The 15,231-nt window shown below is 42.6% G+C and overlaps 2 protein-coding genes across 2 annotated transcripts; both read right to left on the minus strand.

Annotated features, from left to right (window-relative positions):
- Window positions 1–86: 86 nt before the first annotated feature.
- On the minus strand, window positions 87–7,630 carry map1lc3a (microtubule-associated protein 1 light chain 3 alpha). The gene is made up of 4 exons (XM_070958876.1): window positions 7,436–7,630; window positions 4,892–4,947; window positions 3,582–3,688; window positions 87–2,388 (listed from the first exon to the last, which is right to left on the minus strand). The coding sequence occupies exons 1-4, from the start codon at window positions 7,473–7,475 to the stop codon at window positions 2,226–2,228; spliced, it is 366 nt and encodes a 121-aa protein (XP_070814977.1). The 5' UTR covers window positions 7,476–7,630; the 3' UTR covers window positions 87–2,225.
- Window positions 7,631–10,778: 3,148 nt separating this feature from the next.
- On the minus strand, window positions 10,779–13,525 carry dynlrb1 (dynein, light chain, roadblock-type 1). The gene is made up of 4 exons (XM_070959072.1): window positions 13,402–13,525; window positions 13,021–13,096; window positions 12,448–12,615; window positions 10,779–11,349 (listed from the first exon to the last, which is right to left on the minus strand). The coding sequence occupies exons 1-4, from the start codon at window positions 13,402–13,404 to the stop codon at window positions 11,306–11,308; spliced, it is 291 nt and encodes a 96-aa protein (XP_070815173.1). The 5' UTR covers window positions 13,405–13,525; the 3' UTR covers window positions 10,779–11,305.
- Window positions 13,526–15,231: the final 1,706 nt, after the last annotated feature.

Below are 15,231 nucleotides of genomic sequence, written 5' to 3' on the forward strand. Positions count from 1 at the left end.
TCCCCACACGGCTGGATGAGATTTAGACGCCGTGAAAAGCACCCAAACGCCATCAGAGCAACACGGACAAAAGACGAGAGCCGTACTTCAAAGGCAGCTTTTTTATTTATTGGCAAATGCTTGAATAAGGTCGTAGCAATGCGTCTATGTACACCCTCCAAACAGTGAATGTCAGAAAGCCCAAAGAAAACACACTTTGTAACACAGCTCGGTTATATGATCGTTTATACGCACACTTTTTTTTTTGTTTGTTTCAAACATACACATACACTTATTTTCAGTTTTTGGTTTGGGAAACATCTAAAAAGACTTTTTTTTCCTTTTTCTTATACAATACAATTATATCTATTGCGTAAAATCAATATACATTTATAAAAAAAAAAGTGAAAACATGCAAGGTCTGTAGTGCATCACAACCGTTTGTAGTCGTATTAAACAAAGGCAGAACGTACAGAGCAGCAGCGCTCGAGAGGAGTAGATACAAAAAGAAGAAACTCGTTATATAGATACAGAATTCCTAAAAAAACTCAATGCCAACTCTTTTATATTTGTATTAATTTATGTGCAAAAGAAGCTTCATTTCCGACATTAAATACATTTTGTCTAATGCTCGACTCTATGCTACCGTGACACGCGGCAGGAGGAGACGCCCGCCTCGCGGCGGTCCGACGCCGTTAACGTGGGGCCTGACTTCGCTTCGCCTCGGCTGAAAAGCTCTACTGGGGTCTGATTACTTCCTGGCTGCATCAGCTCTGCTCGAGGAACCGAAGGGGATCATTTAATTGGCGGTTCGCTGGGCTGATCAAGCCAAAGTTAGAAAATAAACAAAAACGTCCTTGTGTAATTGCTCGTGACCCCTCGTTTGACGGCAGCCCCTCCTGTCTGCTAATCCCGACCAACAGTCGCTTTGAAGCCGATAACTGCTGCTCGCCTCTTTTCTCATGTTTTTCCTCCAAAAGAGATTTTTTTTTTTTTTCAAACCAAACATGAAAAGCAAGCAAACGTTAAACTTTACGACTGTTGGAACAGAGAGCGTGCCTCGTGTGTCCACCGCCTAAAATCTACTGGACAGGCCTTGAACGCATCGTCACCTGATTGGTTGTTGATGACCTCAAACCTTTGTGTGGTTAAATGTGGGTGAGCTTTGTGCAGGAAGACAGGTGAGTAGTGAGACGACGTGTATTGTGCTTACGGGGAAAAAGACAACAGCGTCGGTCTGTTAGTTATGGCTGCTAACATGCTAGGCTAGTGCTAACGCTAATGCTAACGTCCCTTCTGTGACTGAGCAGTTCGTACATGACAGTAGCTTTACCGGGGGGGGTTCGTGTGGAGTCACCTGACGGTGGAAACCTGAAAGGGAGCGAGGGGATAAATATTGCACATGTAAAATGTGATTAATTTTCTGAGTATTACAGTCATTCTTAGCCTGATTGTCAGCTACTCAGTAGCCAGTGGCGAGTTGGCAAGTTGAGCTTCAGGCTGACGGTAAATGTATGATTAAAACAAACTCAGACAGCTAATATCTCCAACAAAAGACAATCATTAAAAAACCAAAAAGTGAGTTAAAAAAGGTAAAGGACGATCACTGCGATCTATCTCTTAGCTTGTACTACTGCTGTTGTAATGACGAGGATCTACTGTAGACTGACAGCAAATTAAAACTGCTGCCTTTTCACCAATCAGCGACTCGATCAGCCGAGCTTCAAATCACATCTCCACTCTGACTGACTTGCAAGCGACCGCCGGGTTTCAAGTTTAGCTTCTCTAATACGTCTAGTTTTAAGGATGAAAATCAATTTTACTCGCAGATTCCAAACTCCAAAGTCAGCGGTTGGTTCGTCCCGCCTTTTCAAAATAAGAGCGCTCAGTCTGTGGAACTGAAAGAACGAGAGAGAGAAAGTAAAACTAGAAACGCTCAGAGATGATTCTGAATGGGACACACAGGATGTCCTCTGGCTGTTGGAGCTAGTGTTGTACTTACTGACCAATACGAAGAGGGCGCCGGACTACGACAGAAGAGAGGGACGAGGGGTGTCTGTCACATGTACGCTGACTGACGGGGTGCTGCTACGTGGGCCTGAAACGCGACAAAGTGGAGGGTCATGGAGTTTGGTGGCTTCTGCTCGGGTTCGACACCACGCGCCTCTCTCTTCCCCGCTGACCTCTGACCTCTCCCCGACTTCCCAGCACCTGAAGATGTCCCGCTCTCCCGCCCCTCCCCCTCCCTAGCAGCCGAAGGTCTCCTGCGAGGCGTAGACCATGTAGAGGAAGCCGTCCTCGTCTCTCTCCTGCTCGTAGATCTCAGAGATGGGTGTGGACACGGACACCATGCTGTGCTGGTTGACCAGCAGGAAGAAGGCCTGCGTGGGGTTCAGCTGCAGCCGGCGTCTAGGGGGGAGACGGGGGGGGGCAGTGAGGACATGAAGAGAGAGAGAAAAAGACATTGAGGAGGTTTTAGTGCTTCTAACATGTTTCTGGCATCTCGAGTGTTTCAGTCCACTAAATGTGTCTCTGAGGAGACAAAAGGCGGCGAACCACAGGTGACACACCTGTGGTTTGCCGCTGTGCAGGTGTCTTTAAGCAGGCAACACTTTGACTGGACTCTGTTCACTGATTGGTTGGCTGATCTGATGAGACAGTAAAAGTAACGGCTGCAGTGGAAACAGCATCACTGTCATAATAAGAACTGTAGGAAAACGGGTGCTTTATTATTGAGGTTTATTCATGAAATATTAATATTAGAGTCTTCATAACATCATAAAACAAACGTAAAGTGAAGGACAGACTTTAAACACACAAACTGAGTCCATGTGGCAGAAAGCAGATGAGCTGTGGTTGTTGTTTGTGTGCTGGTTCTGATTTATCACTTCAAACTTTAGTTTCTGGCTTGATTTGTTGAAGCTTTGTCAGTTAGATAAAAAAAGACTGAACTTCTGTTAACAGTGAACTGAAGTCGACCTCGAGGGCGCCAGAATCGATGCGATCTCATTTTGTCTTCAGCTCCTCTCCTCATCCTCGCCTTGGTTTTGATGCAGAGCCTTTCATAACTCTGGAGTTTGATCTGCAGCACGCAGAGCGACTGAATGAATCTGCAGCAAATTGACTTCACGCCACCAAAATATCTGCCTTTGTGTTTCTGCCTCGTCAGCGCTTCAGGCCGACAGTGATCAACGACTGCGTCAAGCCGCAGATGTACGGCAGCGTTTCTGCTCCGCGGGACAGCGCAATCTTAATTTACAGCCCGTTAATCTGCAGCTGAATATAAAGCGACCCTCTGTTCATGCTTTTGGGTTTGACGCTGTGCTGACTGTAAACAAACCGGCCAACTGCAGCCTCAGCGAGTCTAAACATACTTCAGCTTACTCTTATGGTCTGTAAAAGACGAGCAGCACACGTCTGCTAACAGACAGCTCCAAATATACACACACACACATACCACACACACCTCAGTGAGCTCAACCTGCACCGCTATCCAGTTCAGCATCCTATAATAACCTGCAGAATGTGTGTGAGGTAATGCTGGAGCGGCGTCCTCACAGGTGTGAGCTCTGCGATGAGTGTGTGTGTGTGTGTGTGTTTACCTGATGATCTTGACCAGCTCGCTCATGTTGACGTGGTCAGGTACCAGGAACTTGGTCTTGTCCAGAACAGGCAGCTGCTTCTCTCCCTTGTATCTCTCGATGATCACCTGCAGCGGCCACAAAGCACAGCAGACAGGAAGTCAGTCTGCAGTGTGCGGTGGCGGCTTCAGTCATGTGACATCTGTCAAACTGTTTCATTGGCTTCACACGGACAGCAGCTGCACTGTGTGATCAAAGTGGCAGAACTAGCTGAGAAAATACTAAATAAGTGATGCGGCTCCGTCCTTGGGTAACTAAATCTGCCCCCGGCACCTTCAGGTCATGTTTGTTTGATCAGAGTTAAGTGTCGTGGGCCTGACTATGTCTTGGCAGGGGGCAGGTAGTTCCTGGAGTGTCGCTGACCAGTGGTGGAAGATGTACTCAGAGCTTGTACTTAAAGAAGTCTCAATACCACAGTGTAGAAATACTCAAGTAAAAGATGCACGATGGCCCATTTCAGAATAACGTACGTCCTACTGTATTACTGGATTATAATTACTGATGCATTCATGTGTTCATCACTTTCATGTTGCAGCTGCTGAAGGTGGAGCTCAGTTTAATTACTTTATATTCTACCGGATGTGCAGCTTGTGTGTATGAACATGCAGGGTAACGAGTAACTGAAGGTATATAAACGTAGTGGAGTCGAAGTATAAAGTAGCAAAAATGTACTTGAGTAATTGTACTTAGTTACTTCCCACCACTGGCGTTGACACCGTGGTTAAGCAGATAAGATATAGGCTGATGATTGGAGGGCTTTCCAGGTGCTGGCAGGTGGATTTTGTTCCCTGCGGACAGACCCGGGTTCAGCGTGTTTCCAGGCTATGATAAGCTACGCTAACCAGCTGAATCAGCGAGTTTCCTAAATGTTGAATTACTCCTTTAAGGAGCAGCTGGCTGATGTGATCTGAGCTTCATTGAAACCTGTATCAGGTATTTTAGGTGTTGTCAGCTCATAAAGATGGACTGAACCAGTGAAATCAGACCTTTGAATTCATTCATTAATGCGCAGCTCTGACTTAAAGTTCATGTATCATCAAACTGATCGACTGACCGAGCTGCAGCACAGTTTTTACATCAGTTTTGTCCAGTTCTTTGACTTCTCTCTACACTTTAACCACAGACACATCACATTGAAAATCTAGACGCTGGAATCAGTAGATTTGCAGGCCAGAGCCACAGAAACCTCTCAGAGGCTCGATGGGTCGGGCGTCTGCACTGTGAGTCTGACAGAGCGACGAGGCGAGGATCAGATTCAAACAGCAGCTTACGGGGATCTTGTTGGGGTGCTGATCACGGATCTGCTGGACCTCCTTGCACCGATCAGCTGGGGGCAAAAGACACAAAGAGCCAAACTTCAAAATGAGGAAAATGTATTAATACACAGAGAAAAGCAGCATTCAGATAAACAGCGTCTCTGTTTTGGGACGGAGAGCCGAGAAGCTTCAATGCTTTGTCTTAAATCTAATTTATTCAAAGCACCACGACAGCAAATGCAGCAGATATGATGAAAGACAAAGATGTAAATTAAACAAGACGCCCCACGTCCACCTGACGGACACCCCACATGCTCCGCCTGTTTGCCCAAATTCATCTCGCGTGCTCGGACCCGCCTCCTCGTGTGAAATCATTCATTCTTCACTCAGGATGTTTATAAGACTCACACTGATGATTCAATTCACAAATGCCAAAAGTCGAGTTCTGGAAGAGTTACCTTACGCTGATTAGTGATGGGCTAAAAATATGATCATAACACCTTTTTCCATGTTGATCAATATGAATTTTTATCACAGCACATCATCAGATAACGCTGCCAGTGTGAAGAACATCTTGATCAATCCATACTGAGTAAAAAATGTCCAATGTTTGTCACGTTAATGACAGAAATTTCAGCACAATCCCGTATTGAGATCATTTTAATGCTGTAAAAAGGTGGAACTCAAAGGCGAGGGTCCACTGGAACACCTGGACGACAGGTACCTCAAAGGTCATCCTCAGGAAAGGTATTTTGGATTAAGGTCTTCATAATTGTCTCTGCAGGACAAAGTTGAAGTATTCTGTGAGTACTGCATACCTCATTTCTGCTTTCAGAAAAAACGCTGACGTTAGTCAGTAAGTGCAGGACGTTGATGAATTTAACTTTAATAACTTGGATAAAAAGCTGCATCCTCTCACACCTCTGACCCTCATCAGGACGGTTATCTGAACAGTCGGCTGTGTTTCATCCACGGCTCAGTGCAATAAGAGCCGACCTGTAGCTCCCTCTTTGTTCTTATTGAATCAAGAATCGATCCTGAACTGAATCCTCAGATTCCCGCCCGACATTATAATAAAGAAATCTGATGTCTCTTCACTCGTTATAACTGAACTTTTCATATTCTTTCGCTTTCTCAGCAGCAAACATGTTTTGTTACACATGAACTTTTTCAGCTTTCCACATTTTTGCACCTCGCTGTCTAAGTGTACGACACGCCGTCCTCTCAGTGCTGAGAGCAGCTCGGTGCCTCGTTTCATAAAAACGCCTGTTATCTCTTAAACACCGGCAGGGTTCAAAGCTCACGCTGTATTGAGGAGAAACAGCGAAGTGTGAAAGGTTCCTTTGTTTCGGTCCCGGGGTGTTTTTCCTCTCTGGCTTTGGGAACGGTTGGTGCTCATTACTAGAATATTAAGTGTATTCATGAAGAAATACTATGAGTTTAGGCGAGATCAAATGTAATCGCTAATGAGATTCTACAATTCTTTTATATAACCTTTATTAAACTTCACATCCAACCATTTCTTGAGTATCTGCCATGTTAAAAACGACACTTTCAGGACTGTTTCTAGTTCACTGTGAACAAACCTGCAGCTCTTCATTCAGGAAATAATTCCATGTACTGACCTGTTTATTACGCTAAACAATCCACGAGTTAAGTCAAAGTCTGTCCGGCCTTGTCACGGCCTGTCACGGTTATAGATTACCTTCATAAGGTGACAGCGCACCGTAAGACAAACAGGTCCAGCACCAGGCTGCTCACTGAGAAGTATTGTTCAGTGTCAGGAAACTTTATGAGGAGGTTATAAAAGTACAACCTCCCAGTAAGTGTGAGTGGTACTTTTCCGTCTCCACTGTGACACCGTTGCTTAGCCCATATCTCTGTTTGACCAGATTATGTAACACGGGCTCCGGGCTCCTCCCTGTCCAGAACAGGGGCCGTCGTTTGGGATCAAATTTCACCATAAATCACTGAACACGTGTACTGGGTTCATGTGTCAGCACATGTTGTTTTCCTTTAAGCAAACACGGAATGTTTACTGCTGCTGCAGCCCAGCTAGCTCAGCCTGCTGTGTACTAGCTAGTAATGACAGGCCGTGCTAGCTTAAAGCTTGCCAAGCTAATGAGACAGTGACCCAGATGGCCTTTCAACGTTAGCAGCCAAAGAGATCAACATCACTGAGCTGAGCAGGCCAAAGGATACTGGCTGCACAGCGTCGATCATATTTTGTTAGCTCTGACAGATTATATTTCACTCTTTCATTTGCACCACAAACCTGCCAAAAAGACATTTTCTCTAAACTTGACGCCCAGAAGCTTCTGTCCCATGATGCTATCGATCTGAGCCGTTAAATCTGACTTTAGACAGCCGTGAAACACTTGTAACGGCTTCAATAACACAATGTACAGGTGAATACTATGTAAGTACATATCAACAATCTGAGTAAGCTAACTTAGGGGCTAGCAGGCCGGCTAACTGCCGAGCTAGCTTCTCTGCTCTGCTGCTGCGTTCACAGTTAACGACAGCTAGCTTGACAACACCGCCTTGGTGGTTTCTTACCAAATGTCCTCCTTTGTTTGAAGGGTCTGTCGGACGGCATCTCTGTCGGTGTTATTACACAGTTTTAACTTAATGAATCTGCGCTTCAGCCGCTTACGACACAATTCGGTCACAAAGAAACTTGAGGTATTTCGGCGGAGGGTCTCCGGTCGTCTCTTCGGTCTCAGTCTGAAGCCAAAACGACTCCGGACAAACAAAGCAAGTAAACTGAGGCGCTGACGTCATCCGCTGGCCTTAAAGGGACCGTCCACAAATGACTTTCTCTCCTCTTTGCGTCAAACTTCCGTTAAATAAGCTCATTTATGCAATTTATAGCATTGAAGCTAATCGTTGTCATAAAGTGATGTTAAGGTATTTAAAATATAAGCCATTCAGCACTGTGTTATTGTGTCACTGTGACAGGAAATGATGACATGCTGAGCTGTTTTCGCTTTTTGCTCTTCTAAACCCCTAAGGGGGAAAACATACTTCACATTGCTTTTCGAAATTTAGGAAACGTGATTGTAAACATGATTTTGAACTGACAACATGCTTTGGAGGTTGACTACAGGAAATGACACATGACTTCTGCCTGGGTTCCCAGCTGTACATGGTTAAAAATTGGATTTACACACAGGCGCAGGAAGTGGGGGGGTTGCCTGGGCTGCAGACCACCTAGTGGCCACTGTAAAGAATCTTAGATGCAGCAGTAATAATTTTAAACTGTAAAAATTTGCCAAGAATGCCCATCCAAGGCAAACTCAAAGTAAATTGTTAGCTGTTCTTGAACCATTTGAGTACATGCATGGTTCAAATTGTGTGTAATATCCCCATTAAATGCATTTTTAGAGGAACCCAAGGATACTATATTTTTGGCAATATTTATTTTTCTACTCTTTGCATGTAATGTATCTTTCCTTCTATTGTTGATTTTGTTTTGTGTCTTTTTTGCTGTCTATTTAGTGTTTCTTGTTCTGTTCTCTACCTCTCCTTTATTCTGCTGCTGGAACAGGTGAATTTCCCCAGCATGAGATAAATAAAGGCTTATCTTATTAGCACTGAAATCCTTGATTTGAGGTCTTCGGAACTGTAAATAAACCACTGAAGTGGGATATCGGCATGTTCAGAATTTCATTGGCTGTCTGAAGCGCCAGTCATCTGTATAGGCGGTTGTGATTGGCTCAATTTTTCACACGGAAGAAGAGAATTCAAATGTTCAATTCGGACTGTTATTGGTTTCTCTGGTTGCTAGACTTTATATGGCAGCCTGTGATTGGTCAATGGAGGTGTCATTTGAAACCTGAGACTCCCACAGAGCAACTGGAGACAAGATGGCGCCTGTGTATGTTTCTGGAAGTTGGAATATTTAAAACACAGAGGAGAAGCTAAAGACGAGCGCATGACCTGCTAATTTAAGAGGAGAAAACATGTTTCTGTGGATTATTTTCATGTTTTGGACTAAATGTTTTCACTGCAGTGGATCTTCTGGACCTTTGTGGATGTTTCAGACAATTTTTGTTGGAGTTTTATCGACCGGTGGATCATTGAGAGACATCAGTGGTGAGTTTCCTCGATGTTGTGTCAGTTTTAAAAGGTTGTTTGTGTGCTGTTGGTGTTTATTGAGCCTCCTGCTGCGATTGTATCTTGAAATGGTTTGAATCAATCGATTGATGAGAATTTGAGCTTTCTAACGGTGTTTAATATGAGTAGAAACGCAAACATAGCATCTGAGTCAAATGACGGGAAGAACAATAAACAACAGGACATTTTCCGACAGCCCGCAGGTGGACCGTCAGAACGTAAAATACTGTTATGCAGTACTACCTCTCCCAGATTCCAAGGAAGTACTTGTATTTCTGTTCCTGGAGTTTTCTGACAGCTCATCGAAATGAACGTTTCTTCATTTCAACATAGAACATTTTCATGTTGTTACTTTCATGAAATGTGTAAATAGTTTGTGGCAAATAGACGAGTCACAACTTGAATATTTCAGTGGAGAAAGAAATTTGTAAAAATGTAGGAAAAACTGTGTTGCTTGTTGCTTGTTATCACCATGGGGCCAAAAACTGAAGTGTAACCAAAATCAACAACACAGAACAACAAAAGCCTTCTGTGGTACACATATAACGACTTTCAGAAAGAATATAACTAAAGACACTGATTTAAAAAGAAAGAAAGAAAGAAAGAAAGAAAGAAAGAAAGAAAGAAAGAAAGAAAGAAAGAAAGAAAGAAAGAAAGAAAACCAGAATCATTCATTTCCAATCAAACTGTTTCACATTGTTTGATTTTACAGATTCATCAACAAAACGTGCAAAACAGGGTCCAAACATTTCTGATGAGTCCACTGAAAGATCAGGACTTATTGTGCCTTTGTTTATTTAATATTTTTGCTTTTATTGTTAAATATCAATTCATTATTATTGCTGTCACAATCACCTTTATCAGCAATTATTTATTTACTTTATTTGAACTTGTTGCACAACAATGCACCATCCATCGAGCTGCTGAAGGATGTGTTGTTCAGTTAAAATCAGTTTAAAAAATCAAGCTGCCATAGAATTTAACATTTTAATAAGAACACCTCAGAGAACTTTTTCAAGGATTTTCTCAACTTTTTAAAACAGTTTGTCATTTTTGCAGCATCTTATGCGCTTGCTATGATTGTGATATTTATATATCAGAGAACAAGTGTTCCCTTTAACTCTTGTCCTTTGTCTCTCAAACTCTCGGGACTGACTGTGCACTGAAGAGTCTTAAGTCTGTTCATTTCATGAAGGAAGCAGCTGTTTGCTGCCCTCTGGTGGTCGAAGCTCTCGGCTTGCTGCTGAGTTGAAGGACCTCTAAGCTCAGACTCGACAGTAAACCTGAAACTCTCCGTTCGAAGGTGAAACAATTCTCCTCAGCCTGAGTTAACTTCCTGTTTAAAGCTGCATCAATTTACATTTTCTACTAAGAGCAAATCACGAAATGAAAGGTGTTGCTCTGAGTCGACACACCTGCAGAGAGTTATCACCTGGCTGCATTTCCCCTCAGCTCTGTGGAGCCTTTTAGCCTCTTTCAGTGCATTTTTTGGTTTTACGGCATGTAAAAGTGGAATGAGTACTGAGCTTACGTTCATCAGGAAGCCAGAAACATGACCTCCAAATAAATGCTGATGTTGCTGTTTGTCTGCTGAGTGTGTAAATAAGCAGCGATCACATGTCAGTGTTGTGTTTACAGCTTCTTCTGCAGCCCCAAAGCAGCCAAAAAAACAATAAATGCATCTTTAATTCTCCGGTTGATCACGTTAAACTGATAAAAGTCGATCCTCAAAACTGTAAAAACTGGCACAATCAATAAAAAGTACTTGACAAAAACACCAAGAGCACTTTGACTTTTTTATTTCTTGATTAGTTAAAAATAACCATCAGAAACTTGTCATGGCGACAGCAGAGAGGTGTTGTAGTGTAGTTCACTGCTCCCTCTGAAACACTGTTCTTCAACATCTTTTGCCAACAAAATAAATAACAATCCCACATTTTCCATCGAGACAGAACTGAAAAAACATCCTCAAACCTAAAGGTGTGCTGTGGTCTCCGTCTCTGTGCACTCTGGTCCAGTTTCCTGAGGTATTTCAGCAGGTGTGCACTCCTCACCGTGTGCAAAGATACCTCTGAAATAAACACAGCCACATCACAAACAGCAGCGACAGAGCGGAGGCCGGACTGGAATGCAAAAACATGGAAAGAGAAGTTTGACCGCCGCACACCTTCAAACCCTGCCATGACTTCCTGGTTCAGCAAGTGCATAAAAAGCTTCTGGGAAACAGTTTTTTTTTTATTTAGGGAGACAAATAAATGTTTGGCTGTAAATATGAAAGAGAGTGATGATCAGGATGGACCTCCTTCATTTTCAGTCCGACGGGTTCTGAATGACGATCAAGAAATAGTCCTTATCTGTGGAGACAAAGACAAAACAGTACAACTTGGATGATACAGACACCAAAACAACAAAACAACACACTGAGGGATAAAAAACATTTATCAACAAAATTCCTCTATTTTACTTAATAAGACAAAGTTCTCAAATTCATGTGCACCTGAACAAAACTGATCTGAACACTTGAGCAAATGAGCAAAGTTACTGTTTAAATCAGGAAATCAACAAATCAACACCAAACTGACAGTTTTCAGTTTTCTCTGCTGGACGCACATTTTGATCTGCAGCCAAACAAGATTTAAGTTTCACATCCAGCTGAACAATAAAGGTTTTACGACAATCAGCAGCACTAAATCAGACTGTTTTCATTGTGATTATAGTAAGAGCCAAACTGCTCAGAGCGGCTTCATTATGAGCTGCATCATCACAGCTGAATCCTGCCTGTTTCCAGATGGTGTAAACTGCAATGCAGAGGCTATAAACTGGACACGATGCGTCCAAAGGGGGCAGGGAGCCTCCAATCAGTCGGCTTGTCTGATTGAAATCGACTACAGCAGCTAATGTTGTGGAATTAGTTTCTCTGCCAACTGCTGGTGAGCAGGAAATACTTTTTGTCTTTGACTGGTGCTGACGGCCTCAAATCATTGCTTCACATTTTGCCCACATGTACAATGACAGTGTTACTGGTCCCTGCAGCTCACACAGTCCACACAGGCTGCAAAGAAAACGCTTCCTGAAGCAGTTTCAACATGAGAGAAGATCCTAAACAGACCATCGGTTTGGAAGATTCTCACTTGATTTGTCAAACTAGGACAGATGAAGCCTCATACTGGATTCAGTGGAAACCAGTAGAGAAGAAGAAAAAAATGGACTTGATCCATCATCACTGCTTTAAGAACAATTCTCTTTACAGCCAGTGTGGACAGAAGGACTGATGACAGTGACCAGTGATGCCTTCAAGTACACATGGACATGTGAGTGCTGTAGAAAGACAGAAAAGGAGAGCACAGACGGCTCAGTGCTTCCTGGAGAAACCATCCATTAAACAGGAGACTGGTTTGTGTGACGTGGAGATCTGAAGTTTTCAGACTGAGTGAAATTTCTTCCCGCCTCACCTGGAGCGATCATGATCTCGTTCTTCTTGGAGCGCACGCGGAGAAAGGTGAGGTCGTTCTGGGGGTCGATGTCTCGGACGGTGCTCCTGGCCTTCATCACCAGCTGGTGGATCAGCCCTGCGTACTGCACCGTGCTGGCGTTGTCCAGAGTCGTCTTGATGGGGATTCCTGATGGAAGAGAGGGAAGTGTGTTCATTCATTTCTGTGAGGCCACATTAAGTTAACTGTTACTGGAAGTTTCACTGAGCTGTAACTCGGTTATTTCTTTGAATTTAAGTCGAGACGGAAACAAGCAGACCTCAGGTGACATGTTTCTGAGTACTATAATCTGTCATTTTGTTCTGTTTTCCTTCTGCATGTGCATCATAAACACAGTGAAACAGACAAATAAAACTGTCTCTGGCTGAACAGCAGTGAAGTAAAACTTTACACGAACCAATATGAAAACATCTTTCAATTTAGCTGAACTATGTTGATGCTGGTAATGTAAATGTGTGGTTTCATGCCTAGTAGAGATACCAGGAGAGACGCAAAGGAAAAGTAACTGCAGGCTTGTATTTGCCTTCGTCTCACCTTCTGAATTGACGATGATGATGCCCTGCACGCCCTTCTGGCCCTGAATTCTCTTCAGTGTTTCCTCTACTTCAGCCTGGGAAACGGAAACATGAGTTAGCATCACTTCATTTAGCTTCTGGATGGACTGAAACCCGACAGATTATCACAAAACGATACGACAACAGCAGCTTCAGCAAAGGACAGTAGAGTAGCTGCTGTCAATACTGTCAAGACAACCCGAAGAAGGCTAACTGACCACACCGAGCTAAACCGACAACGCCCGACTAGCATAAGTAAGCTAACCAGTTAGCAATGTAATAAAATTATTTATTCACAACAGAAACGACGGAAATATGAACGTGTGTATGAAACAGATGTCGGGCAATCATCGCATCCTACCATTTTACTTCTGCGAGGACAAATCTGTGTCAGAAATTGGCCTCCGCGCTCAGCAAAACAAAAGCTAACAGAACAGTTTTGTTGCTGGGAGAAGACAACTGACGTAAACTTCCGGGTCAAGTGCCGTAATGCTGCATTCACGTTCCAGGGCAAAATCTGAAGTTCACCAGCTTTGTCGCAATTCCAGCATTTCTCTCCCAAAATACAACCTGTGGACCAAGAAAGACATCACGTACAAACATAGAAACATGGATGAACTTAATTATCATAGTTTCCCATTTATTATATCAGAATGGACAATAGCTATTGACTTGAACACCTAAACTGAATGTTTCTATGTTCCGTTTAATTTTGGTTCTGGTTATGTTATCCAACTATTTATTTTAATAATACTCATCGTGAACATTTAAGCCCCTTTTTCATTTTCTAATGCCACCAAGCCTGTTTGTTGATGAAAAAAGTTATTATTTGGAAATGAAATTAACTCACAAAAAAAATACAATCTTCTGAGCTCTTTTCTTCACTGTCAGTTCTTCATGAAATAATCCTCAAAGGAAAGTCGTTGATTAAATATTCACTTTATCTATTTACACCTTACTTCAAATCTTGTTTTAGTTCAAGTTGATGATATTCAGTCCATTTTCTCCATCTGTTATCATTTGTATCCTTTCCACAGAGAGTACTTCTTATCAAGTATTTGTCTTGTTCCTCTACTTGGCTGTAAGTAATGGACTCACAGCAAGAGGACAGTTCTAAATCTATTTTGGAAAATTACATTTCAGTATCATCTGAACTTCATTATGTATTTCATGCCAAAAGCAAAGGAAAGTCCCTCTCGTTATTTCTGTACCGATCACAGTAATAACCCAGTCTCCTCCTGGTTGTAGGTTTCTGATAACAAATCTTCACATTAAACAGTTTGTCCTGCAGGAAACAGCTGACAGTTCAAGAAATAATGTGCATCCATCCATTAACTGTGTGAAGGACTGTAAAAGTTCTTTATGTCATTCTGCCAAGAAGTTCAGACCTGCATTCCACACCAATAATAAAACTCTGGAAACACCAAAAACTCAAAAGCTTAATGTTTTAAAACTGCAAACAAATCATGTGTTTGTTCACGTTTGCATTGTTCGACACAGTTTCAGGTTTTGTAGGAGCCGTCGCGTTGTCAGTATTTTTTATTATTATTTTTTATATTATTTTTCTTGTGAAGGGTCTGTAAGTAAACAGTGTGGGCGCGGCCAGCAGCTGCATCAAGCCACACACAATCAGACAAACCGGGGCCGGACGTTCAGAGATGCTGCCTTCAAAGTAAAACAGGAGGCACCTTTTGGACAGCAGTTTTACTCAAATGAAAAAAATGAAATATGGAAAATATATTAGTTAAGTGTTTTACTTATTCAGTAAGATTCATGTTTCTGTCTCCCAAATAAATCCCTTTTAGACAAATTAATGATCCTCCTGCTCCAGTGGCAACATCAGACCATTGCCACAACAACCAGTGATATGAGCCACCAACACCAACCATCCTCCCAGGTCTTTTAACCTGTCTTTTTTTTTTTTTTTTTTTTTTTTTAATCTCTACTGATATAAGATTGAAACTGCAAGACATTGTTAGTACCCAGCATGATAACAAGGTAATAATATCCACTGTAGTCACTTCAAACAGGTGGATATTAAGAAGTACTAAAGTATAAATATGAAGGAAAATGAGGACACAGGGACAAACAATTCATGAATTAGTAACCTGTGAGACATTCCTATGTTCAATGAATGTCTGTGTGTGGAGGCGTGGATCCTAAAGTAGGGATCAAAGTGATTCCCTGGACT

This window comes from Chaetodon trifascialis, chromosome 3 (assembly GCF_039877785.1).
Source record: "Chaetodon trifascialis isolate fChaTrf1 chromosome 3, fChaTrf1.hap1, whole genome shotgun sequence".
Lineage (NCBI taxonomy): Eukaryota > Metazoa > Chordata > Actinopteri > Chaetodontiformes > Chaetodontidae > Chaetodon > Chaetodon trifascialis.